This window comes from Pyrus communis, chromosome 9 (genome assembly GCF_963583255.1).
Source record: "Pyrus communis chromosome 9, drPyrComm1.1, whole genome shotgun sequence".
Lineage (NCBI taxonomy): Eukaryota > Viridiplantae > Streptophyta > Magnoliopsida > Rosales > Rosaceae > Pyrus > Pyrus communis.
Genome location: NC_084811.1, coordinates 22,460,529 through 22,486,359, shown reverse-complemented (window position 1 = coordinate 22,486,359; position 25,831 = coordinate 22,460,529). Strand labels below are relative to the sequence as shown.

The 25,831-nt window shown below is 34.3% G+C and overlaps 2 protein-coding genes across 2 annotated transcripts; both read right to left on the bottom strand.

Annotated features, from left to right (window-relative positions):
• Positions 1-335: 335 nt before the first annotated feature.
• Positions 336-3,579, bottom strand: LOC137745862 (homeobox-leucine zipper protein HOX11-like). The gene is made up of 4 exons (XM_068485894.1): positions 3,135-3,579; positions 2,306-2,628; positions 2,075-2,154; positions 336-1,129 (listed from the first exon to the last, which is right to left on the bottom strand). The coding sequence occupies exons 1-4, from the start codon at positions 3,430-3,432 to the stop codon at positions 790-792; spliced, it is 1,041 nt and encodes a 346-aa protein (XP_068341995.1). The 5' UTR covers positions 3,433-3,579; the 3' UTR covers positions 336-789.
• A 12,837-nt stretch (positions 3,580-16,416) lies between these two features.
• On the bottom strand, positions 16,417-17,909 carry LOC137744527 (protein ALP1-like). Its single transcript, XM_068484323.1, has 2 exons — positions 16,638-17,909; positions 16,417-16,424 (listed from the first exon to the last, which is right to left on the bottom strand). The coding sequence occupies exons 1-2, from the start codon at positions 17,896-17,898 to the stop codon at positions 16,417-16,419; spliced, it is 1,269 nt and encodes a 422-aa protein (XP_068340424.1). The 5' UTR covers positions 17,899-17,909.
• Between the last annotated feature and the right edge of the window lie 7,922 nt (positions 17,910-25,831).

The following is a 25,831-nucleotide window of genomic DNA, read 5'->3' as shown; positions in this document are numbered from 1 at the left end:
AGTTCTCAATCCTATTCTTATGGTTTCTAACTAATAAATCATGTTGGAAACCTTTGCGTTGATGCAAACATTCTGTCGATGCATTTTTTTTCAGATTTTCCGACGAACTCAAGCCATCACTTTTAGGCGATTTGCCTTCTCCCTCTGTGGCTCTTTCCCTCCCGATACCCCATCCTTCCTCGATCAGCTCCACTCCTCAACCTCCACAACAACTCCCTCTCTGGCGCAAAAACAAGAAAGAAAAAAAAAAGACTGACGTCAACCTGCGTCATGTAAGCTGTCCCATGGGCCGATCTCTTGCCTGGCTTGGGCTGGGCTGGAGTGCAAAGCCTGGGTGCAAGGCCTTTTTTTTTGCAGGGTACCGGCCTATCAGTTCCCCGGTGGAACTGCTCTCACATAACATAAATTCTCGTACTAATATTATAAAACAATCCATAGAATCTCACTTTTGTGTGAATCACCTTAGCATTTCTCTAATTGGAAAACGATCATAACAAATATATAGAATTCCCTGTCAAAACACCATAAAATAACCCAATACCAACAAAAAATGTTTTCTAGCAAAACCGTTTCTAGTTTCCTCTTCAATAACCAAAATATACCATATCACCCTTTCATTCTCTGGCTTCTAAAAGTTATAAGAAAGAAACCACGGAGACAAAGATTGGGACAACCACAACTAAAATAATAAAGAGAACAAAAGAAAAAAATAATTAAAACCCAACTCCAAGCCAAAAATATATACAAATGGAATGGAGAGTGCATGATATCAGATTCTATGTTGGCATGTCATGCAGCAGCACCTTGATGCTGCTGTATGTGGACTTGAGCAGCAGTAAATGGATTTAACCTTGGCTTGTTGTTGTTCAGAGCAGACTTTATGTGGTGGTGGTGGTTGGTGGTGGTGGTGGTGGTGGTGGAGGTGTTGGCTGAGGCGGTGGTGACCACGCGTTCACATGAGGGGCACATGGTGAGTGTGGTGGCAGGCAGCTGCATGTAGAAAGGCTGAGAGGTCTTCAAAGCTCTCAAGTCTTGCAGTTCCTTCTGTAACCTCCTATTCTCTTCTGTCAGTGTTTCACAGCATCTCTTTAAGTACTCACAATCTACTTCTGTCTGCTTCAACTTTGTCCTGCAAAATTAATCATCATTTTTCCAAACAAAAGTCAGTAATTTGAAGAAGGCCAACTAATTTAAAACATAGGATCAAAATGTCAAGAGTTCGTCCAATTTTTTCAATGGAAAAACAAAAGAATAAACCAAAATATTTTTAACATGAATCACATTTGAATTTATGCCAAGCGAAATAATTTCAGCACATCTCCACCTAGTATATTTCAGCGTCTTTATTTTCATTTGTTTTTTTTTCATTCAGAAATAAAAAATAAAGAAGGATGCGCAAAACGGAAAGAGGGTGCCAAAATCACTGTACTTATGCGAAATTTGATTTATCAGCGGATACATAAATTTTGGTTTATAATAAAATTTCATGATTGATCACAAGTGGTTACATGACATGAAGTAAAGAGTAAATTGTCGATTTGCCCCTGAACTATTACCTCACATTTGATTTTCCTCCTAAACATTTTAATTGAAAAATTAAGGACTTAAACTAATTTTTTTGGCCAATTTCCCTCTACCGTTAGTTTTTCATAGATTTCATCTAGATTAACGGTAACTTTTATCATATGCAAACCACGTAACTCTCATTTGTGGACAAAAACATCACATGACTAGACCTTCAGACATAAAAGCTATAAAATCACACATATTTGCATAGGTTTATATTTTAGAAATCTAAAATTTTCAATTATTTTAAAGAATGAAGCGACTGAACTATCCAGACATATTGTGCACATGCTTCCATTTAACAGAAATTTGGATGGAATGAATGAAAAATTAACAGGAGAGACAAATCGGTTAAAAAAATTAGTTTAAGTCCTTAATTTTCCAATTAAAAAGTTAAGGGGAAATTGAAAGTTGGGTGATAGTTAATGGCACAAACTAGAAGTTTACTCAAAGAAGTAATTACATAACAGAAAAAATAAAATTAAATAAATAAATAAAACAAGCATACCTTGCTCTTCGATTCTGAAACCACACTTCCACTTGCCGTGGACGAAGATTCAACTGTTTAGCCAGAGCAAGTTTTTGCTTCTGCATATATTAAAAATTTGACCAACAAACAATCAGTAAAAATTAAAATTTGGGATTTTTTTTTTACTCTAAAAGTTCTAACAAAAAAGAAACTTGTACTTCAATATTCCTTTTTTTTTTTTTTTTTTTTTTGTTATGTTTCTTGACTCACAGGATTGAGAGTGCTGTGCTCTTTGAAGCTCTCTTCAAGAAAAGCCGATTGATCTTTAGAGAGCCTGAGTTTCTTCCGAGTTGACCCGTTCTCCTCGTCATCACTCGCTCTGTCGGCGTCAACATCCAAATCTCTCTTGCTCGATCTTCCTCCATTTCTCATTCCAAAATCCATCTGAAACGATGAAACCGTGCTGTTCGGAGATGACAGCGGAGCCGCCGCATCTTCGGCCTCCTCAGCCGAGGCCAACACTCCCGGCATCCGGTTCACATCTAACCCTATTCCCGGTCCATCTGATGAACCGGCCGGTTCAGACACAGCCACTGTAACAAAGTTAACCCAATATAAGAAAATGATCACATAATCCAACATGAAGTAAAAAGTTGGGTCGTGCTCGGATTCTAAGAAAATTAACCAGACGAAAACAAAATTTAAAATTTTGGCGAAGTGGGTTTTAATTGGAAAATACAGCTTAAAGATTTTCTTTTCACTTTCTAATTAAGTTTGGGTGTTTAGGAAATCAACCCAATAAAACAAAAAAACGAAATTCTACCAAGTGGATTTTAATAGAAAGTACAAAATTTAAAATTTTCCCTTGAGTTTGTTGAGTTTCTCAGCAACCAAACACAAAACAACATAGGAAAATTATTTGAACATCCCATTTTCATTCCATGCAAATTTATTTGTGGCCTTTAGATCGAGTAAATCAAACAAGAATCAAAAGACAGAAATAGATAGATGTGTACGGGAGAAAAAAGAATGTTTTAGAAATCATTTTCCAAAAAACATATAACAAAATAATAAAATCTCATGGTGAAATGGATCTTACGATTATCAGTAAGCCATGGGAAGCGAAGCTGAGAAGAAACGTGGCTACGAGGAACTGGAGCAGAAGGCAAGAGATTAAGCTGAAGAGGTGGATCTGATGAAATCCTACTTCTTCTCTCCTCCTGATCATAAACTTCATAGGTGCTCTTTCTGCTACTCTCATCCGATCGTGCAGCACTGAAAGCAGCAGTCCCCAAGCCCATGCAAAACCCTATATCCATGTTGCCGCCCATCTTTGGAGCTTTGTCAAGAAAGAGAAACGGCTTTGAAGCATCCCCTAAGCTCAGAGCTAGCTCCATTTTTAGTTGTGGCTGAATAATATTTGGTGGAAATGGAAGCGATGAGAGGGGTTTAAAAAGAAGCCAAAGGGAACAAGTCTAAAAGACTAGCGGTAGTCTTCCAGTCCAAAATCTTCTGTTTTTATTGTGTAAAAACAGGGGGGGAGAGAGAGAGAGAGAGAGAGAGGAGGGCGTGTTTCTCTCTCTAAAACACTCTTTTATTCCTTTTTCTTTGTTTTCTGGTTTGAGAAAAAGAGTAGGATTGACCGACAAATCCAGGTTGACAAACGCACGTGAATCTATTAAATTATACAACGGTTCATACACGAGAGTAGAGAAAAGAGAGGGGTCCGACGAAAACAGAGCACAAACACAATAAATATTCGGTATAGTCAAATATATTTGCGCATACATGTACTATTTGTATGAAATGTTCTTCCAATTCTAACTGCATTTTTTTTGTTAGTTTGCTTGAATCACACTAAAAAATTTGTATGGATAATTGTCATCGTCAGTCTAAAATAGTTCTCTAACGTTACTCTGAACAAAAAAGATATAAGAAAAATAAGTATATATATCATGGTTGTTTCGTAATACTAACAACATGTTTCATTCTTTATTTTGAGATCTGGTGGCATTCTTTATTTTATATACACTGTGAAATAAGGAAATCAGGTAGTCATGAAATTATAATTTTTAACTGGTATGAGATTCAATTCAAAAGATAAACATTTTATTAAAAAAGATAAATTGGACGTAATTCAGTATTAAAAAGAAGAATTCACCACTATAATTTTACAGAGTGTTGAACAAGTAAACATTTTCTAATGTGCTAGTGGTCTCCAACAAAACCATTTGTGAAATAAATAACTATCATTTTTTTTTTTTTTTTTTTTTTGTTTTTGGAGAACAAATAACTATCAATTTAGTGTGGGAGAAAAATGTGTCAAGCAAGACTTAAAAATTGGATCAGATAATCAGTTTGACTTTACTGCTGAAAATAATAGGAATACGATACCATACTTAACATTTAGATATTTTTTCTTTTGGTCAAGATATGTAACCTATGTGTGTGTGTGTGTATTATATTATATATTTGGTAGAAGCCTACAAGGCAACAGATTGTTTTATACCACAAAATAAATTATTGGCAGTATATATGTTGCTTGCAAACGGCTTTGTTTATTTATGTGATTACTGTCGCCCACTGACTACATTATTGTTTTCTTACCAAACAAAGGGGAAATTTTTTTATTGTGATTGAAATACAATTGGTACATCACGTATTTTTATATAAATGATGAAAAATTTCAATATTTAAGTTTTTAACATACATATCTCATTATTTATAAAATAGCATATAATGTACTACTTTATATTCCAATCATAATAAAAAATTTCTCTAAACAAGGGTCATGATTATCATGACATTAATATATGAAAAGCAATTATTTAAACATTATAAAATTCGAAGGCTCGGATGGTGGGCTTGAAATATCTGTCAATTGAACTAACAAAATTCGAGGACAAGTCGCATAAGGTCTTATTTTACGTATTACAGTGTAAGTACACGATTCAATATTATATAGTCTCAGTCCTACTTTTTGTACATATTAATAAAAATAAATTAATATATTATAATTTGAGATGATACTATTGTTTTCTTTGCTTCTTTTAGCACTCACCTCATTAGAAGATACTTAAATCTTTGCATATTATAATTTGAGTGAAATAATTTGATCACGTGAAAATGTTTTGAGTATAGGAAAATATAGACAACAATACTCTTTGGATTCGGAGATTAATTAATTATGTCTATTTATCGTACATTGTGGGAGCAGTTTTCGTTAGATACTATTTATATTTAATTTTAAATTAAAATTTTAAAATAATTTTTAATTGCACGATGTACGATAAATAAATACGATTGATTAATCCTCTGAATCACCATAAAGTGAATTCGGAGAAAATCCTATTTCAAAAAAATATTAGTTCATGATAGAGGCATGTAGGTTTGTTTATTTATCGTTATCATGATCATCATCATGGTAATATGAGGGGAATGATGCGTGTGTTCTTACCAAACACAAAAACACACAGAATACACAATGATATTTGTTAGGCATGCACTGTTGGGGTTTTGTTTGTATTCAAATGATAGCCAATTAAATCTAAAGTGATTTTTGCAGTTTCCAAGTTTTTTTCTTTATTTCCTTATCATCAGTGACGCAACTTGAAATGAAATGACTCTGCCTCCGGTGGCTTTGGACCGCTGACTAAACAACCAGGGCTTCCAACAGCTGCTGATGCAACTTTACCTACTTTTTGTAGACGTATCATCCACCAAGCCTACTACTGTTCTTCGGCGACCACAGCATGCTGGTTTGATAGGTGAACGGATACGAGCAAAACATTGGGACCTTGGGTGGATTGGTCAGATTGACCGCACAAGATTTCATTTGACTTGCATGCTCTTTTTTTCTTCGTGACTCGGTTAATCGATATTGTCGCCCACAAAAACTTCTCTTCTGCTTTACTTTAGATTGATCAATCACAATGCAAATAACTATTAAGCGAAATAATAAAAAAAAAAACTCAAAAACATTGTTGATAACAAGAGTTTGGCAATGGAACATTATTCGTCATTAGATAGGAACATAGCCAGGGGTGATTCTTTTTAAGTGACACAGAGGGCACGTACCCTTACGTTTTTGGCTAGAAAAAAAAAAAAAAAGGCAATCTAAGCAAGAATCAAGACTCTGCTTAAATCGCAGTCACATTCTGTCACTCAATACAACGTTGAATCGGACTATGACGAATAATAATTAACTCGCCACCACCAACCACTCTATCACTCATTCCTCGTCCAAAATCGTTAGGAGGCTGATGTAACACAAAAATGTTTAGTTGTAGAGTTGATTCTGGCAACTCATGAAGAAGAATTCCTCCTCCCATACGCCTATTAAATTTGACATCTAAACCCTATACATATACACAATATATATTTGATCAGTATAACAATATTGACCCTAAAAATACAATTAAAATGGCACAGCGTGTATGGATGTATGCTGCACACATTGGGTTTATCTTGGCCAAGTCCTCAGCAAAATACCTCCTTTAAAATTTAAAAAAAAAAAAAAAAAATTGGCATTTTGCGTGCTCTTTTTGGAATTCCACGAGGGCATGCATTCACAATTGCTTAGTTGTGCCCCTATACATGTTATTTCTAACTTCGCTGCTGAACACAGGCTTTGTATCCTTATCAAGTGACGACAAGTGACCCGAACTTTGTAGCAGGAAAGCCTCATAGTCGAATTATAAGTATTATGTACCAAAGAATTATTAATTTATATATTATGTAGGATCTATTTTATAATGTATTACCTTATAAATTTAGCGATTATTAATTTAGCATTGTTATCTCCCAACAAGATCCTCTCTGGATCCTCTTTGTGAGATCCTGATGATTCATGAATCGTGTCCGTTCCTTGTAAATCGTACGGTCATTTTTTGTCAGATACTATTTGAGTTTAATTTTAAATAAATAAATTTAAAATAATTTCTGACCGCGCGATATACGATAAACGGACACAATTAACGGATCACCAGGATCCTCATAAAGAGGATTCAGCGAGGATTCGGATTCTTGTTATCTCCAAGTCGCGTCCGTCATAAAATATTATTTAACCGAGGTTGGTAATTTATCAAGTATTAAATTATCAAAAAACTACTTTAACGTATTTTAAATTAAATTCGTTTAAATTACAAAATATCAAGAGAGATGTTAAGGGGACACTCTCAAAAGTAGACACTCTCAAAAGCAGGACTCTCTGCCACCTCACGTTTTGGCATAATGTTTTATAATGTTAGCACGAAAATTGTCATTAAATTGTAAGGTGATAAAGAGTCTATGAAAAATCATACTTTGAGAGAATCTCTGTATTTTTCGGAGAGTAATGCTAGGGAGATTAAATTTGTAGACAAAGTTTTGAAAGCTAAAAGACATATAAGTTGATGATTGATTTATTACTTACACGTTGATAAATATATTTATTCATATTAATAACACATAATTTAATTTGTAAATTTAATCTCTAAAGTTGATCTCTTTAGTATTACACTTTTTCAAATATCAAAACCTGAGTGTAAACAGATAATCACACTCCTTCAATCAACTTAACCAATCACACTTTTCTAATCAAGTTGATTAATTTCCATGTATATTTCATAGGATCAACGTGTTAGACAAGCATATAAAGTAGACATTAGTCTAGCTAGGTTTGACTATTATAAATGTGTTTTTGTGTGTAGCAGACAAAGTGATCATCTTTTACCATTCCAAGAGAGAAGCCCTTTTTCGTTAATTGCTTTTTCGTATAGTTTATGGGGGCAAGCTGCTTTTGTGTCTTTTAAGCAGCCCTTGGTGGTGTGGTCATAGCTTTTTATAGCCATCAAAACATTGAAACTACCCTAAAAAAAAGAGGTATCCAATGGAGTGTCCATTATATACGAGCTGTTCCTAGCTGACTAGGGTTTTCTTCAAATACAAAATCACCAAATTGTTTGGGTAATGCTGAGAAAACTCTCTCAAGATAAAAGTCTTTATAAACTCTATGTCACTCTACAATTTAACATTAATTTTTATACAACATTATAAAATATTGAGATGTCTTAAAAGCACGAAATATCAAAGAGTTTATGAAAACTGAAGAGTATGACTTTTAAGACAGATTTTCTCTCGTTTGAAATGAAGGGGATGTATTCAATTGAGAATTTGAAAGATTTTAATGGATTTATAAATCCATTAACTTATATGGAGTTTAATTGATTTGTAGAGATTTCACATAAAATTTTGATTCAATTCTCTCGAAATCTCATAGGAAGAGGTGAAATTTGTAGATGCTTAAAATACATTACGAAATATCTCCAATTCCCTTTAATTCCTCAACTTTCTCAAATTCGTTAAAATCAATTTCTAATTAAATACATCTGGAATATTATAACATTCTTTAAAATTCTAATTGAATAGACTCGGACTTCTAAATATTTTAATAAACTATCTTAAAATTCTAATTGAATACATCTTGAATTTCAAATAAACACTTAAAATCTTGATTGAATACCTCATAAATTTATTAAAAGGGTTAAAATTCTTCAAAATTCCAATCGGATACACTCCCCGACATGTGTACAATGCTTTTATTTTTCATTTTTTGGGGGGTTTCGAGTTTTGTATTATGGTTACAATTATTTCTGATGTATTTTTTGGTCCCACACGCGTGGGTTAGCTTTAATAAACAAGTCGTAATTAGAATACACATGGAGAAGATGTGAGCAGGTCAGATATGTCATGCTTTTGGGATCATTGCAATAATTGAAAGTCATGCAGGCTTTAATGATAGGTCTCAGAGAGAGGTAGATATATGTGAATTACAGGGTGGGACCCTTCCTACTGAGAACCGTCGCACAAAATAACGCATGACTCCACGGTGAAAAGTCACACAACGGTAGAATTTTCACTATATCAGAAAAGCCGATTTGTTATATTAAATATAATAATATAATTAATTAAAATTTTGAAGAAAGAAAAATCAACCTCTGCATTCCTTCCCCTAATCACCAATTTGACCATTTTAGTCATTAGGTCAAGGATACCCACTGGTTTTTTGCCACGTGGTATTATTGACTTATAAATCATCAATCATATTAACATGACACCTTTCGATTAGGATTGTTGTTGTATTGATATTTGTATGCGGAGACTACTGTGTTCTTTTGTGACTTAAAGTGAAAATCAAAATTGTTTTAGGTCATATACTGAGTCAGCCACTAATAAGGTAGCAAATTAAACAAAATTATAAAATGTATATGTCATACATGTGAGTTGAACTTGAGATTTTTTACTTTTTTATGTAAATGAATATTATTAAACCGTAGTACTAATTAGTAGATAGGAATTAAACTTAAGATTTTAAAAAAAAAATAAATAAATATCACTAAACAAATAACTAGTTAATCATAATTACAGATGTATCAATTTAGAAATATATCACTTGATTTGCAGAGTTGATATGAAAATAATTGAGTTTACTTGATCAATATGTCCACATTTAATGGATCCTAGACAATTTAAGTGAAGTACATGAGAGAATAATCATCATATATTCTAGAGATGAATGGTAAGAATCATCATTTATCCTAGAGATGAATGGTATTATGTTATAATTAGTTAACCACATTATGTGGCTGAGCATGATTTGATAAACAAAGTCAAAACATCTGCCGTTGTAAAACTATATAATATGACAAATGATCACGACCATAATCAAAAAGAAGAAAAATTGGTAAAAGCCATAATTGGCATCTCTAGAAGGACGTTTGTTGAGAGCCCACTGTGTGAATTGCTGCCGCCATTTACTTGTATTCGTCAAACGAATATGGATATTTCCCAAAGTAATATTATCAGATGATTGGTACTGTTTTTAGAGAGATTTTTTAGTGTGCCGAAAACACGATCTTGTATACTAAGTGTAATAATACAATTAGTTGAACACTTGAAAAATAAGTTTTCCAACTAATTGTATTATGACACTTAGTGTATTAGGCTGTGTTCTCGGCACACTGAAAAATTTCTTCTACTTCTAATATTAAACTTAAGCAAATCATCTCGTGCTTAAGCGTAGATTATGCAATCTTTTTATGGCTTAGTTTAGAAAAAGGTGACATAGTATAATGGCGTAATTTAGGGGAAGCCCCTCTATTTGTGCCTCGTGATCTCTAGATCTACTAATATATTCTTAGTTGCTTAGTCAGATAAGGAGGTAAGAAAAGATTTGAGTTCAAACCCAAGAATCCGAAATGGATTTGTGTTATCGGATAGTAGAATTCAAACCTTTGATTGAAGATATAGAGTCATAGAAAATATTGGGTGGACACGAATCAATTGATATATAGTCAAAGTAAGATTAGACTGTTTGCAGCCCGGTCATGCAAGGCGTGGAATTTCCAATTTGCTAGTCTAAACTTGCATTCGCACTTAGCTACTGCATGGATAGACGTCTTACCGTATTTGAAAGGGAATGCGTTGTTCTTGGTAGTCAAGGAATGATGTGTTTGTGAATCGAGAAAGGTTTTATAGCCTTGATGGGCGGGTGCCTGCGCAAGCTGTAGGATAATCGATACCTCATTGTGGGGTGTGATAATATCAGTGTTCTAAAAAACGTTCTAGGCGGCCGTCTTGGAACCGAGGTGATTTTGTGCAAAACAGCTAGAAAAATCGGGGTGGCTCTAGGTGGCCTAGGCGGTGCTAGGCGGCTGGGTGGTTTTATTTTTTATTTATTTTTATTTATTTTTTTATTTTTTTTGTGAAATTTGTTTAAAGTCTAAGTTCTAATTAGACCTTGAAATTTTGTTACTTTTATAGAATAGGTATGTCGTGTATCAACTTAAATTCCGGGATGCTAAAGATAAGTATCTTACATTACTAAATTTTCTTATTTTCCTCCTATTTTCCATTTTATGTTGTTTTAAATTGTGAACTTGTTGTACATGTGGCATCCTACAATACTCCTCACTATGGTTATATGGCATATATGCTTAATGTGTTTTTAAAATTTGGATTTGTTGGATACTCTTTTTGCATTTGATCATTCTTTTATTATCTTATCCATGGATTTCATACAAGTATAATTTTTTGTAAGTGTCAATATGCACTTATTTACAAGATATACAAGAAATTTACTTAAATCCGCCTAAGCGCTGTTTAGCTGCCTAGGCACTAGGCGCTAACCTGCCGCCCGACTAGCGCCTAGCATTTTTTAAGAACCTTGGATAATATACCTCATATCATGCGATATCCCACTATTATGATCTGAAAAAAAAAATGTTTGTTTGAGTACAATCCTTATGAAGTGTTTACATATTCATAAACTAGAATTACAATAAAGAGTTAGTTTTCGTTACAGATTACTCATGTGTTTACTAACCAAATCGGAATGAAAACACAAGACCACGCAAGTATTAGAAATCCAACTCTCAATTTTGAAGGAATTAGAGTGCTCTTGGGTGGGGGTTTTCGTGGAGAAACAACCCATCGTAAATACAGTTTTTGTTTTAATCATTATATCTTTTTAATATCTCTAGTTTTCACATTAAATATACAATAATATATAGTAAACAACTTTGATTTGAATGAATTCTTGCTCAAATTTCAATTCTTCGACAATCGATTACGAATTAGCAAAACGTCATGTCAATAATAATGTTAAACTATATCTCCATGTGGTCCAGTGATGGAAACCCTTTCGGGAGATCATCATTACAAAAGTTCAGCCAAAATTGGAATCGTTAACCATTTGATTAACTTCGTAATAATTTGGTCATTAAATGAAACTTCATCTATTGTTGTTTTACAATAATTAGTGTTGGAGCATAAAATTTCGGATCCTCCAACAACAATCTTGTAGCCTCGTTCAGAAAGTAATATACCAATTTTCATTTGTCATCAATTAGAGATGAGAAATATATGTAAAAAAAAAAAAAAATACTTTGACGCTCTAACCAATGTTCGTTCAAATTGATTGTAGTATATTATAATATCACGCCATTCTTCTCACGCCTTATGCTGGTGTGGTTATTCATTATTGGCCATTATAGGCATTGAACTTGAGCTCCAAGTCCCACGTCCTCAACTTTATCTTGTTTTACAAGGTACGAGTGTAGGTTGCGTAATCATAGGTTAACTCCCCATATTTTAGGATACATGCATGTGAATTAGCTCAAGAACCTCATTTTTCCACCCACTATTAGATGGCAATTTTCCGAGATATATTTGATTTTCTCACGAGATTCCCTTCAAATTTTGGCTTGAAAAGTGGGCGGTTTTGATATTTAGATCAAATCATGGACACATTGGTTCGTCCTAATTGTCCACCTTCTCTAATCACTACATTCAACTTGGTTGGAAATCACAATTATCACATGTGAAACTCGACCTTGAACATCAATTTTGTATCATGTATGCTCTTGAAATTTTCTGTAAAGACTAAAGACACATATATATGCCTTGGTTGGGGCTTCTTCAAGTGAAGTGAAGCCTAAATGTGAGTTCCTTTTTCTTTTTTTTAACAAATCCAATAGAGAATTTCATTTGATTAGAATAAAATATGTACAACGAGATGTCAAATAAATACATTTTTCTAATAATTAATTTCTTAACTGAAAATATATCGCATAAATGTATTTGTTTCTCTCGTTATCAAAAAAGACACGACAGATATAGTCGGTCCTTGTTACAAACGTACAGTACCCAAAACATGTGAATACGTACGTAGCATTATTGCATGTATCATGGTTGAGTAGGTTAATGCAGATCTGAATATGTGCCAGAAGTCACGTGACTTCCGCGTGAGGTGGGGATTAATGATGGGAGATTGGGTCAGAGTCAGTGTAATGACGTGAGAGGGGAGAGGGGAGAAGGGAGAGAAAGAGAGTTTTAGGTCAAAGCTTTGGTTATGGGCGCGAGGAAGAATGAGGAGGAAGAGCCAATGATCAATAATGATGGCGGTGGGATGGAGGGATGTTGGAATGGGACCTACTCACTGGAACCCATTGCAAAGTCCAAAGGAGACAATGCATACAGCAGCAATCATTTGTACGTCGGATCTTATTAGGGTTTCTCTTTCTTATTTGACTAAATTACACTTTCATACCGTAGATTTAAGATCTATTTCAATTCTTTATAACATCTTCAAAATATTTCACTTTCATACCTTAAGTACTATTTTATTTCAAAATAATAACTCCATTACATTTTCCATCCATTGATCCGTTAAGCGCTGATTTGGCTGCCACATATATGCCACGTGCCTGCCAAATGTCTGCCACGTGACAAAAATAATAATTTTTTATTTTTTTTAAAAAAATCTGAATTTTCTCAAAAAAAAAAAAAAAAAAAAAACTGAAACCTGTCTTCTCCCCGCAACCCCCAAACCCATCTCTCCCGTCTTCATCTTCTTCCGTGCAACCCATAAACAAGAAGAAGAAGAAGAAGAAAAAATAAAAAATAAACCTGTCTTCCCCCCCCCCCGGCGCTTCTCTCCCATCTTCATCTTCTTCCCCCGACCCCCTACCTGCAACCCAAAAAAAATAAATAAATAAATAAACCCAGATCCCGTCTTGCCATCGCCGGGTTCTTGGAATGGATGTGGATTTAAGGAGTTGGGGGGGGGGGTGTGTGTAGAGGAGAGTGGGGGGTGTGTAGAGAAGGGAAGAGGATGGGTGCGGATGGAGGGAGGGTCAGGGGTTGGGGGTGGGGTGCAGAGGGAGGGTTGCCCCGGGGGGGTTTAACTTTAGTTTTTTTTTAATTTTTTTAATTTTAATTTTTAATAAATTAATATATTTAGAAGATTTAGGGTTTTTTTAAAAAGAATTTTTGCCACGGTTGGATTATATTTATTTGATACACTGTTGTCAAACCCTTATAAAATATAAAAAAAAATGCATTATCTCGCCAGCACTTAAGAGCATTCCCACCGTTGGGAATTACTCGGGGGACTGGCTCCAAAACAATGGCCCGAGGGCCGGTGGAAGGTGTCCAGCGTGACCCAGCCCGGTGGATGGGGGAAGCCCGAGCAAAGGGCCCGTGAGGCATTGCCAGCCCTTGAGCCCGAGGTGGGGGTGACGCAATGCTGACGCCAGGGTGGCGTCAGCGCCTTATTTTATTTTTTTTGTGTCAGGCGCGTGCACCCCACCCGTGCGTGGGGGCGCGTCCCGACACAAAAGTCAGAAAAAAAAAACAAATGTCAGTTACCGTTGGGAAGCCACGTGGCTTCCCACGGTGCGTTAGATCCTAACGGTCACTTAATGTGAACCGTTAGATCTCAACGGTAAAAAAAAAAAAAAAATCAGATTTAATATCCACCGTTCGATCTGAGATCAACGGTGGATATTAAAATGCTTTATAAATTAAAAAATAAATGAAAAAATAGTTTTAAAAATCTGAAAAGTTACCGTCGTGACACGTGGCACAATCTGGCGCGTTGGAATTCAAATTTTTTTAAATCCAACGGCAGAGATTAATTAATTGAATAAAAATTTTAAAAAAATTGTAAAAAATTAAAAAAAAATCAAAAAAATATCTGAAAAATCTGAAAAAAATTGTGAAAAAAATTGTTTTTACTTTTCTATAAATACCTTCTCATTATCATCTACCTTACACAACAATTTCATATTTTCTCAACTACTTTCAATCACATTCCTTTCTTTGTCTCAAAGTTTGAATCCATTTTTTTTCAACAAAATGACCACTGGTGCAGGTACGAATTGGTCGCTTATTGAAGATGTTGCGTTGTGTACTAGCTGGGTTGAAGTTACTCATAGTTCGCTTACGGGTAATGAGATGCAGTTGCGAGAAATGTGGAGTCTTATTCATACCAGTTTTCTTGAGAAAATTGGTGGGAAAAGAACCAAAGAATCGATGTCCAGTCGTTGGAAATTACTTAGCCAATCGTTTAGTACGTGGAGAGACGCTTTGGCACAAGCTAGTAATAATATTCGAAGTGGGGAAAATTACTCGGATCAGGTAACAATTTATTATTTATTGTTACTTATTTGTTACATTATAATTATGTTGTTTGTATTATTTATTTATTTGTTTGTTTGTATTATTTATTTACTAAACTTGGAACTCTAGCCCCATGTTATGATTAACATGACATATAAATATATATATATATATATATATATTTGTTACTTATATATATATGTATATATTTGCTAGTTAGTTATTTTCATTATAATTATTTATTTGTTACTTATTTTCATTATTTACTAAACTTGAAGCCTTCTTACTTATTTTCATTATATTTGTTACTTATATATATATGTATATATTTGCTAGTTAGTTATTTTCATTATAATTATTTATTTGTTACTTATATATATATGTATATAATTGCTAGTTACTTATTTTCATTAAAATTATTTATTTGTTACTTATTTTCATTATTTACTAAACTTGAAGCCTTCTTACTTATTTTCATTATATTTGTTACTTATATATATATGTATGTATTTGCTAGTTACTTATTTATTTGTTACTTATTTTTATTGTGTAGGAACTTCAAGCACAAGCTTGGTACGCTGCCAAAACCAAAAGCAAAAATAAATCATTCAACCGGTGGGAATGTTGGAATATTGTCAAAGATTGTCCTAAATTTAGAGTTGTGCCAGTCGGTCCAGAAGTGCACATGAACAGCACCCATCTACACTCTACACCCGATCATGTTAATGAAGATGATGCAGAAGAAGTGCCCGAAACGCCCCTCCCTGAACGCGCGTCGGGTTCGACCCGTTTTCCAATTAGGCCTCAAGGTAAGAAGGCTTCAAAGAGAAAAGGTAGTGCTTCCAAGAACGATTATGCAAAGTTCATGGAAGAACTTACTCGCCAAGGTGAATTGACTTTGGCGAGGGACCTGGCGAAAGATGAGGCTGATAAGGCTAGAGAGGCATCAAAACAAGCAGCTGTTGAGAGAGAATTTTATGCTAATGAGAGAGAAAGGGAGCTACTTAGGCAAGAAAGGGAACATGTTAGAGAAGAAAGACGGGCTCAACAAGATCGTGAGATTATGAACATGTCTTTAGAAGGGAAGTCTCCAAATTCTAAATTTTTTTGGAAATCAGAGAAAGCGGACGTTGTGCGAAGGAGGCGTGCAAGAGAAGCAATAGCAAGCCAAGGTGGTTCTAGCACCGCAAGAGAAGATCATCCTAGCACCACAAATTGGTTAAGTGATGATGAATAGAGTACTTTTTGTAATCGGAGCCCATAATTTTCCAATCACTTTGGGTTGTAATTTATTATTTATTGTTTGTATTATTTATGTTGTTTCCAATTTCTTGAATATTTATTCAAATTAATTTGGTAAGTTATTTATTAAAAGTCCATTGTTCAAATTAAAAGTCCTTGTATAAAATAATTAAAAGTCCATCGTTCTAATTAAAAGTTCATCGTTCTAAGAATTACATATACTAAGAATTACATAAACATAAACATAAAAAAATTACATAAACATAAACATAAACATAAACATACTAAGAATTACATAAACATAAACATAAAAAAATTACATAAACATACCAAATAATAAAACACACCAAATAAAATAACATAAACATACCAAATTAAAAAAAACACACTAAATGAACTTAATTATCTTCAGCTTGTTTCAATGCCCACTGGTGCTCTATCAAGTCAATTTGTCGGGCATTGTGCATGTCTGGCATTTGAAATGCAGTATATCGTTGAATGAGCCTTTCATTGTAACGTCCATCCCTTTGTAATGGCTCATGTTGCACGGGCTCATCGGTGGCGTCATGAGCACAATATATACGTGTTCTTGAATTGTTCATCGGGTCTGGCTCATATTCATCAACGGCTTCATAATCGTACTCATCTTCCACAATCATGTTGTGAAGAATGATGCACGTCATCATGATGGATCGAAGCGACTCTACATCAAACAATCTGGCAGCACCCCTGACGATCGCCCAGCGAGCTTGGAGGATACCGAAACAACGCTCCACATCCTTCCTGCACCCCTCTTGACAGCTTGCAAAGTGTTTTTCCTTTGCACTCCGCGGACGTGGCACTGTTTTGACAAAGGTTGACCAGCGCGGGTAGATGCCGTCAGCTAGGTAGTATGGCCCGTCGTACATACGTCCGTTGACCTCATATGTAACTTTTGGTGCCTTTCCTTGCAGGACATCGTTGAACACTGGGGATTGGGCAAGGACGTTGATGTCATTTTGAGCTCCCGGGACCCCGAAAAAGACGTGCCAAATCCATGTATCAAAAGATGCCACCGCCTCCAGAATGATACTTTTTGCTCCTTTTCTGTCCCCGTAAGCGCCTTGCCATGCACTTGGACAGTTTTTCCACGTCCAGTGCATACAATCAATGCTTCCAATCATCCCCGGAAAGCCACGCATCTCCCCCTTCTTCAACAGCCGCTTCAAGTCCATGTGTGTAGGTTTGCGGAGGTACTCAGCGGTGTAGATAGATTCGATTGCTCCGCAAAACCTCATCAGGGACTCAAGAATGGTTGATTGCCCCATCCTCGTTATCTCATCCACTTGGTCTGCAGATGCTCCATATGCAAGCATCCGCAAGGCAGCAGTAATTTTTTGCTTAGGCAGTAGACCCATAGCACCAAAAGCATCTTTTTTTTGCACAAAATAAGAATCATGGTTGCAAACAGCAATCATGATTTTGTTGAACAAATGTCGTTCCATTCTAAAACGACGTCTAAAGTACGTATCAGGGAATGCACTATTAGGAACAAAATAATCATCCAAGAGTTCCATACCTCGTCGTTGCCTGCTTCTATCAAGGTTTCCGGAACGGCTGGGCCTGCAGATCTGAGCCGCAGCTTGGATGACTCGACGGGAATGTGAGGCTCTGCCCCTTCTTACTTCGTCATTTCTCATTTGACGCTCCTCATCCTCTTCCCTCTCATTTCTTACCCTCTGGTGATTGAAGATTGCTTCAGATTCGTTAAACAATTCTTCCTCTTCCTGATTGTATTCCCACATCATCCTTGAGGAAGAAGAAGAAGACATTGAAAGAAAGAAACAGAAACTATGAATAATGATACAGATTTTTGTGAATAAGGAAGCAGAAACTATGAATAATGATAGAGATCTTGAGAATTTTGGTGTGAGATTTGTGAGGATGGATGGTGGATTATATAGAGGATTCAGAAAGGATTAGGTTCTGCATAATGCCACGTGGCATGCCGTCATTCGTTACAAATCTGATGGAAATCTATCCTCAAAGATTGTGAACAGATTATGACACGTGGCATGCCGTCATTCGTTAAAAATCTGATGGAAATCTATCCTCAAATATTGTGAACCGATTATGACACGTGGCGCGACGTGATTGGTTAATAATCTTATCAGAAATCCATCACCAATAATTGTATTATTTTGTATTATTTAATAATACTTCGGATAATGACACGTGGCGCAACGAGAACGATTAAAAATCTTATCCGATATTACAATTAAAATTATTTTGTATTATTTTATAAATAAAAAAAATACTAATATTTTATTGCCTATTGCCAGGGCTATTGAAGTGTAACGGTGGAGATGCAAATTCTATTGCCAGGGCTACTTACTGTTCATTAAGGGCAGTTACTGTTCATTAGGTGGATTGAATAGTGTATTGCCAGGGGGGAGGGCTCCAACGCTGGAGTTGCTCTAACGGATGTATTATTTTGAAATAAAATAGTACTTAATATATGAAAGTGAAATATTTTGAAAATGTTGGAAGGAATTGAAATAGACTCAAAACCTGAGATATGAAAATGTAATTTACCCTTCTTATTTTTTATTTTTCATTTTTATTTTTATCTTCATCGTTGTTTTGAATTATTCTTACTTTTAATTATCATCCCCTCTTCACCAATCATTGTTCTTGTGTGGTCCCTTCTAAGTTGTTTTCTAAGCATTTGGATTTGGCATTCCAGTTAAAATTTGACATTTCTTACACGATATAATTACGAATCAGAAATTAGTTCTTGTATAACTACACGTATTTATTTTTACCCACACAATGAGTAGAAGAACCTTACCCTTGATAGAACTCCCTCTAAACACGTCATATCCAGGCAAAGGCTATAAGCCATTTTTAGCCAAATTTTGTGCAAATTTTGTCTTCCGTCAAGGGTAAAAACGTTTATGAAAAAAGAATTAAGGCTAATAATAAGGTACATATAACAAGCCTCCGAATCTATCAATTGATTCCAACATGTGCATCCCAAACGAAAATAAAAAGATTTTTCCTTTGCATGACTTGATATAGCTAGAAAAATTTAGATTTATAATATGATTTAATATATTAATTTTGGAAGGGGCTAAAACTTAGTCAAGGTCACCTACCTTTGGCCTTCAATGATTGAAGTTTGGAGGTGATCTTGGTAGCTGTTGACTGTATTATGTATACATATAGACACGGTAGAAAAGTATACATAATTTGCATCCAAATTTCTTTATAAGAAAAGAAAAAATCATAGATATTTGCCCAGAAATCCGCAGGCTATGAGGATAGCGGAAAAATATAATACTGGCTATAGAGATGCTATGATCGCCATAATATAAATCGATTAGGGACAAAATCTAATGGAAGATACTGGTGTTGTAGTGGATCTTTATAGGACCTGCAAAGATTTTTTTTTAGGTCGCAATGAAAAAGGCAGATAAGCTACAAGTAGCTTGAGAATTCGAGGCACCCGTTAAAAAATGGCACTGGAACCAGCAAAATTATTGGTGGTTGTGGAATTAAAGAAGTTTCAACCGCGTAGATTTGCAGGTGATGAATTATACTAATGAATAAGATCTTCGTCTGGACTTATTGCGTTTTAAGTTAAAATTTGTTTTTATTATAGTTCAAGTATAATTTATTGTAAGTTATCTTATTGTTTATAAAAAATAAAAACTGTAGTGATTTAGGTTGTTTTGCCAAGGTAGTGAAGTGTCAAATTTTTTGTAATGATCATCTGAATTCTGAAGGGTTTATCAGCCCTGTGAGTTTGTTTGCGTGGAGAGTCCCATACTTCGTCCCTTTTGATGCAAGCTATCAGTCTCACGTCCCCTTCTCCTACAACCTCTCCCAAGGCAAGGGACCCCGTCTCTAGTTTTCCCTTTCTTCAAAATTCAAAATGAACGTTACATAGTAATGAATGATATAAAAAATAAATAATTGAGATTTAAAATTAAAAACTTAGCAGTTGTGAAAATCAAATTTAACGATTAAAACACGAGAGATCTTAAGTTCGATTATTGCTAAAAATGAATTTGAACCATATTAGTGCTAGCCCATGTGTTCTCTCACTCTTTAACATAGATAATATCGTTTGTTTGAAGAAAAAAAAAATTGGCTCATATATGAATAAATCAAAGGCGCAAGTTGGATTGAAATTTCGGTTTAACCATTAAAACTTTTCATTTGGATCTCAAAAATTTGGAAGCTGAATTTTTCTAAAAGATTGGATAATTTTTATGCAAATAGAGATTCTAAAATTTGGATTTCAGATTTGAAGTTTTCCGAAATATTTCAAACTTATTCCTATCCAAAAATTCTGATGCAATCCATTTTTTTATTTTATTTTATTTTTTATAGTTATTTACTAATATTATGTATTTTGTAATCGATTTTTGTATTTTCATCATGTTCATGTTAGTATTGGGTACATTTTATTTATAGTTCTTATATTTCAAAAAACTTTTTAAACTTAGTTTCTGTTTATATTTTGAAACTCAAATCCAGAATAATTCGAAAATTTCAATCCAATCCGAAATTTTAGAATGAAATCAAAAACATTGTTTCTGATTCGATTTGTCCAAAAATCACCCCAACACCTAATAGTTAGTTGGTTTTTTGCGTTCACCTTGAGTTGCTTGTATTGATAGAGATGGCACTAAAGTTATGATGGTGAACAAGTAATCGAATGTGTTTTAGTCAACCAAATCTTAGTTAAAATGCTAATGGAATCACAATGACGATGTTAAATGTTAATATAACAGTGACTAGTATACATTAACACTGCATCATTAGTTATGTAATAATTTCTATTGTTTCGTTATCATTGAACGTTCACAACGAGAAAATCCTAGAGATTAGTTGTCATCGAGTTGAAAGTTGAAACCCTACAATTCATGCACATGACATCGTTGACGTAACTATATAGAGATTCCTGGAATGGGGTGAGCTGCACGCTGCAGCACAGGTCAACCCCCTATGGTTCGTCACTGCATGATGCTAATGTTGTGGAGATTTATTTCGTTTGTGTTATTAGATTATTAGTTAGAATGTTGATTCAATAAAGTTATGAGTTATCATATTACGATTCAACATTATTTCTCTTTAGGGGTGTGATATCCACACACTTCATTTTACTTCTCATACACCTTTTTAATTTTTGATCGTCGGATCGGATGAATTGAAGAAGATCAACCGACAGAAATTATTAAAGGATGTGTGAGAAGTAAAATGGGGTGTGTGGATAGCACACCCCTTCTCTTTACTAGTAAGTGAGAAATTTCATATTTAACTCACATAGATGGTAATGACATATTATATGAGTGTTGAGTTCGATATTGATATAACTCCTTACTTTTATTCATGTCAATGAAAATCAATAGAAGTGGTCTCTTAGTTTGTTTACTGAAAATTTTTCTAGTCAATCTCATTTACCATTTTGAATAAATAAAAAATCTTACAAATATATAGTGTTTTCGCGTTCATGTAAATTTATATCTCCTTTGACAAAAAGAATACAATACTAACCAAAAAGCTAGTTGGACATTGCTAATTGGAATTACTAAGAAAGTGATTTATTTTCTTGAATGTGGGACTTACATTTTACTAGTCTATATAATGACATAATATGCCGAACTATGTAAAATATAAACATTATGATCATATTAATATATTACATAATTGTGTAACATGATGAGTTAAGTAATTATGATCGCATTGTTGTTCATATCATTTACATAATTGCACACTCCCTAATCCTATGCTATAAAAAGCACTTGATCACATCAAATAATTGTTATCATCAGAAAAGATGAGATGATGAGAGAGAGCAAAAGAGAAGACACGGAGGCATGCAACCCTGGAAATAGAAGGATCTTTGTTCCCCCCTTAGACATCATCATTAGCCATTTGTCATGCTTTTCCTTCATTATCTTAATCATCAACATTATCATCACCATCATGCATCCTATGTCCCTTCTCAGCCTGGGATGCTGTGTTATGTTTATGTTGGGAGAAAATGGAACACAAAACCCCAAAAAATTGCTTTTAAACTGACCTGAACGATAATAAAGATTATGACACACTTTCATTTTTTCCCTATAGTAAGATTATTGTGTAAAAATAATAGAGCAATTGAGTTGCATATTTTTCCCTCTACTAAAGTTTGAGAAATAGATCACAGCCTGGTTTAATTTTTTAGGAGTGCGTTTGTTATAACGGATTATTTTGGATTAGACTAATTTTAGGAATTCAGCTGAAATAGTTTAGAATAAACTAAGTTGGACTGACTTAGTGAAGTGTTTGATGCAGTGTTGGTGCTAAGCAGACATACCACTTAGTGAAGTATTTAGTTTACACGAGTCAGACTTCGTCTCATTAAAGTCAGTCCTTTTTGGGGAGGGGGGTTGTTCTCACTATGACCACTTAGTGAAACATTTAGTTTACACGAGTCCGACTTCGTCTCATTAAAGTCAGTCATTGTTCACACCAAACATAGACTAATAATGCTAACTAAGCCTATCCTGACTAAGACTGTCTAACAAACACGTCCTACGATAATTAAAAGCACTTTTAGACAACTAAAGAAGAATCTGACAAAATTTGATATGGAAATTTTAAAAGTGATACGAACTTAGATTTAAATTTCTTTTAAGAAGCATTTGAATTTTCATTAAAAAATTTGGATGTGCTTCTAACAAAAATGCTCTTATGAGCGTAAGTGTTTTTTTTTTCCTTCTTCTTAAAACATGTTGAAACAGACCTTACTCCAATTCCATAATTTAAAAAATGTATATCTTTTTATTTGTTAAAGAAAGATGCTAGGAAACATAGTTTGTTGCTGACATACAAAGGCTTCCATGAAACAGTAAACAATCCACACCCCACTTTGCTTATAAAATTAGCATGATCAAAGTCTTTTGGGAGTGGTTTTGGTTGCTAAATGCTAAATTTTAGGTTTTAACAAACCTCCATTAAACATAGTCTTATCATATAGCTAGACAAAATGGAAGCACAATGCACAAACAAAATTCAGAAACAAGGTTAAAGGACAACTGCAGTTTAGGTCACTTCGAACAATTGCAACTAATAAATAATAACATGCATTTTACTTTATGAAAAGTTGATTTTCATAACTTAACATGTATGGTTATCACTACTTTGCATTTACAGTAACTCAATAATACTAATCATTAAGGTTTCTTTCAAGAAAAACAATCATCAACTTTATTTCTCTATATCTCTTATTTTTCAAAAGTTCATGATAATTATTAAACTGTAAAAAAGTTGTATGTTTGGGTAAGGACGAGCCAGGATTGTTGACCATTGCCACCAGGGGAAGGGGATGGCTTAAAACACACTCTCCGTGTTTACAATCATGGCCTTTGCTTTCTCCAATCATTTTGCTCCCATTCCCTTTTCTTACGCTTTCCAGACTTTAGATGTCCGACATCATATCCCAAACAGTATCTAAGGCTATATATAATATATGTATATATATATATATAATAAATAACCCATCTATAAAAAAAAATTCCAATCGAACAAAAATGTGTCGTCGTCTTCATCATCAAACCAAGCAAGTAGCAACAATACCATTTACCTGTATCAATGGGACCTGCAATCCCACAGATGTTAGTCTGCAGAGTGACAGAGTGGATTTGGAGAATCCAATTCCAATAGATTGATTGGTATATCTTTAGTGTCAATAATCATTTAATGGAAATAAATCCAATAGAATGTGATTACAATAGGAAAAACCCTATACCCTAAACTCGTCGATTCAACGGATACAAACACGTTTCCATTAATATGCTTATTCGCACTTTAGATAAAACTGCATTTTACGTACTTACCATTTTGAAATGATTAATTTAATACTCAAGGAAACAAATATACAGAACTGTGCTAGCATCAGTGATGCGTTTCACAGAGATTTAAAATTTGAGATGTGAAAGATTGATTGGACTTTGTTTTTGGTTTGCAGGATTTTCGTACTGCCCTACAATTCACTACTACTAATCTACTAAGATCTAGATTGTTTGTTCTCTCATTTCCATGCTTTTTTCATTCTTTTTTATTTTTATGGTCACGATTAAGTCATTATGACTTGTGGTTATCTGTGTCTGTGTGTCCCATTACAAACATGGCCGATCATGACATCAAAAGTCAAGATTGGGATGCCATAGACATAAGATAGCTGAAGCCACAGAACTACTAAATCGACACGGCTAGTCATGAGTCATGGGTAAAGCTGCAGTTCCAACCAAGGGATAATTGATTAGAAGGCATGTGAATTTACACTCCTATGGCATATCAAACAGAACCTAAATAATTTTCTGCATAGTTTGTAAGAACGAGCAGCGGTTGTTTCCAAGGAATGCGTGCAATAATTAGATTAGAGACGTGATAATCCCACGTTGGCTTTGGAAGGATTAGTGTATAAATGATTAGGCCTCTTCTAGGTTTGGTGTCTAGTTATATATTGGATTAGATAACTCATTAAATTTTCTTCTGGGTTTGGTGTCTAGTTATGTATCCGTTCTGCCTTGATAGGATTGAGGTTAAGTTTTCTTTTACCTTTAACATGGACAAGATTTGGAGGTTGCTGTTCATTTCTTCTTTGATCCAATCAATATTACCAGGCACCCATTGGGCTTTAAAATTAACATATTCATGTACATGTTGGCGGATTCAAGATTTTAGCATTGAGTGGTTTCAATATAAAAACTTTAAAAGAATTTTTTCTGCAAGTCATCTCGAGGCTTCCAAACACATCCAAGCAATTGGTACGGTATCCGATTCATGTCATGAGGAAATTTGTGATATGGTGAATAATTGCCCGGGGTTAAGCTTAAATACTAATACATAGTTGAAACATTTATTACTGTGTGGACCATGGGAGACGGGGGAACTCAAACAAGTAATAGAAGAGAGGAACTCTCTTTCTAGAAGAGGGATTAGTAGTAAAAGTTTTCTCAATAAAACTACTGTCTCACCGGCGAGTACAAGCTTACTTGCCCAGTCCCACCAAGTGTACAACTCAAAGACACATTGAAAAAAAAAAACCGATAAACCACCAACTTTTCATTCATAATCTTTGAACAAACAACATTACAAGCTACAAAGACTAAAGTAGTCCACGATGAGGTTTCATACTCCGAAAACGTGTCATGATAGTTTTATTGTTAATATAAGAAAAAACATATCAATGATGATTTGGAACTGTCCAAAATTAGAGTTGAACTATTTGGAATATGATTGTTTGAATTAATCAATCTTGATTTTCACTTGCACTGTCATTCCATACTTCTAATTTCTACACATATCTATTAATCAAACCAAAAACCATATCAATTGATGAAGCTAAAACGTGCGTGTGTGTATATATATATGAACTAACCAACACATGATCTAGACAATATAAAAAAATTATAACAAATTAACAATAACTCTAATCTATTATGAATTTAAATTTTCCATCCAATACACATCAATTTTAACATCATGTATAATTAATTTAGATTGGTGGTGGCTTGGGGATCGGTTGGGTAGGGTTAAAGGAAAAAAGGGAATTGAAATTGAGAATTACGCAAT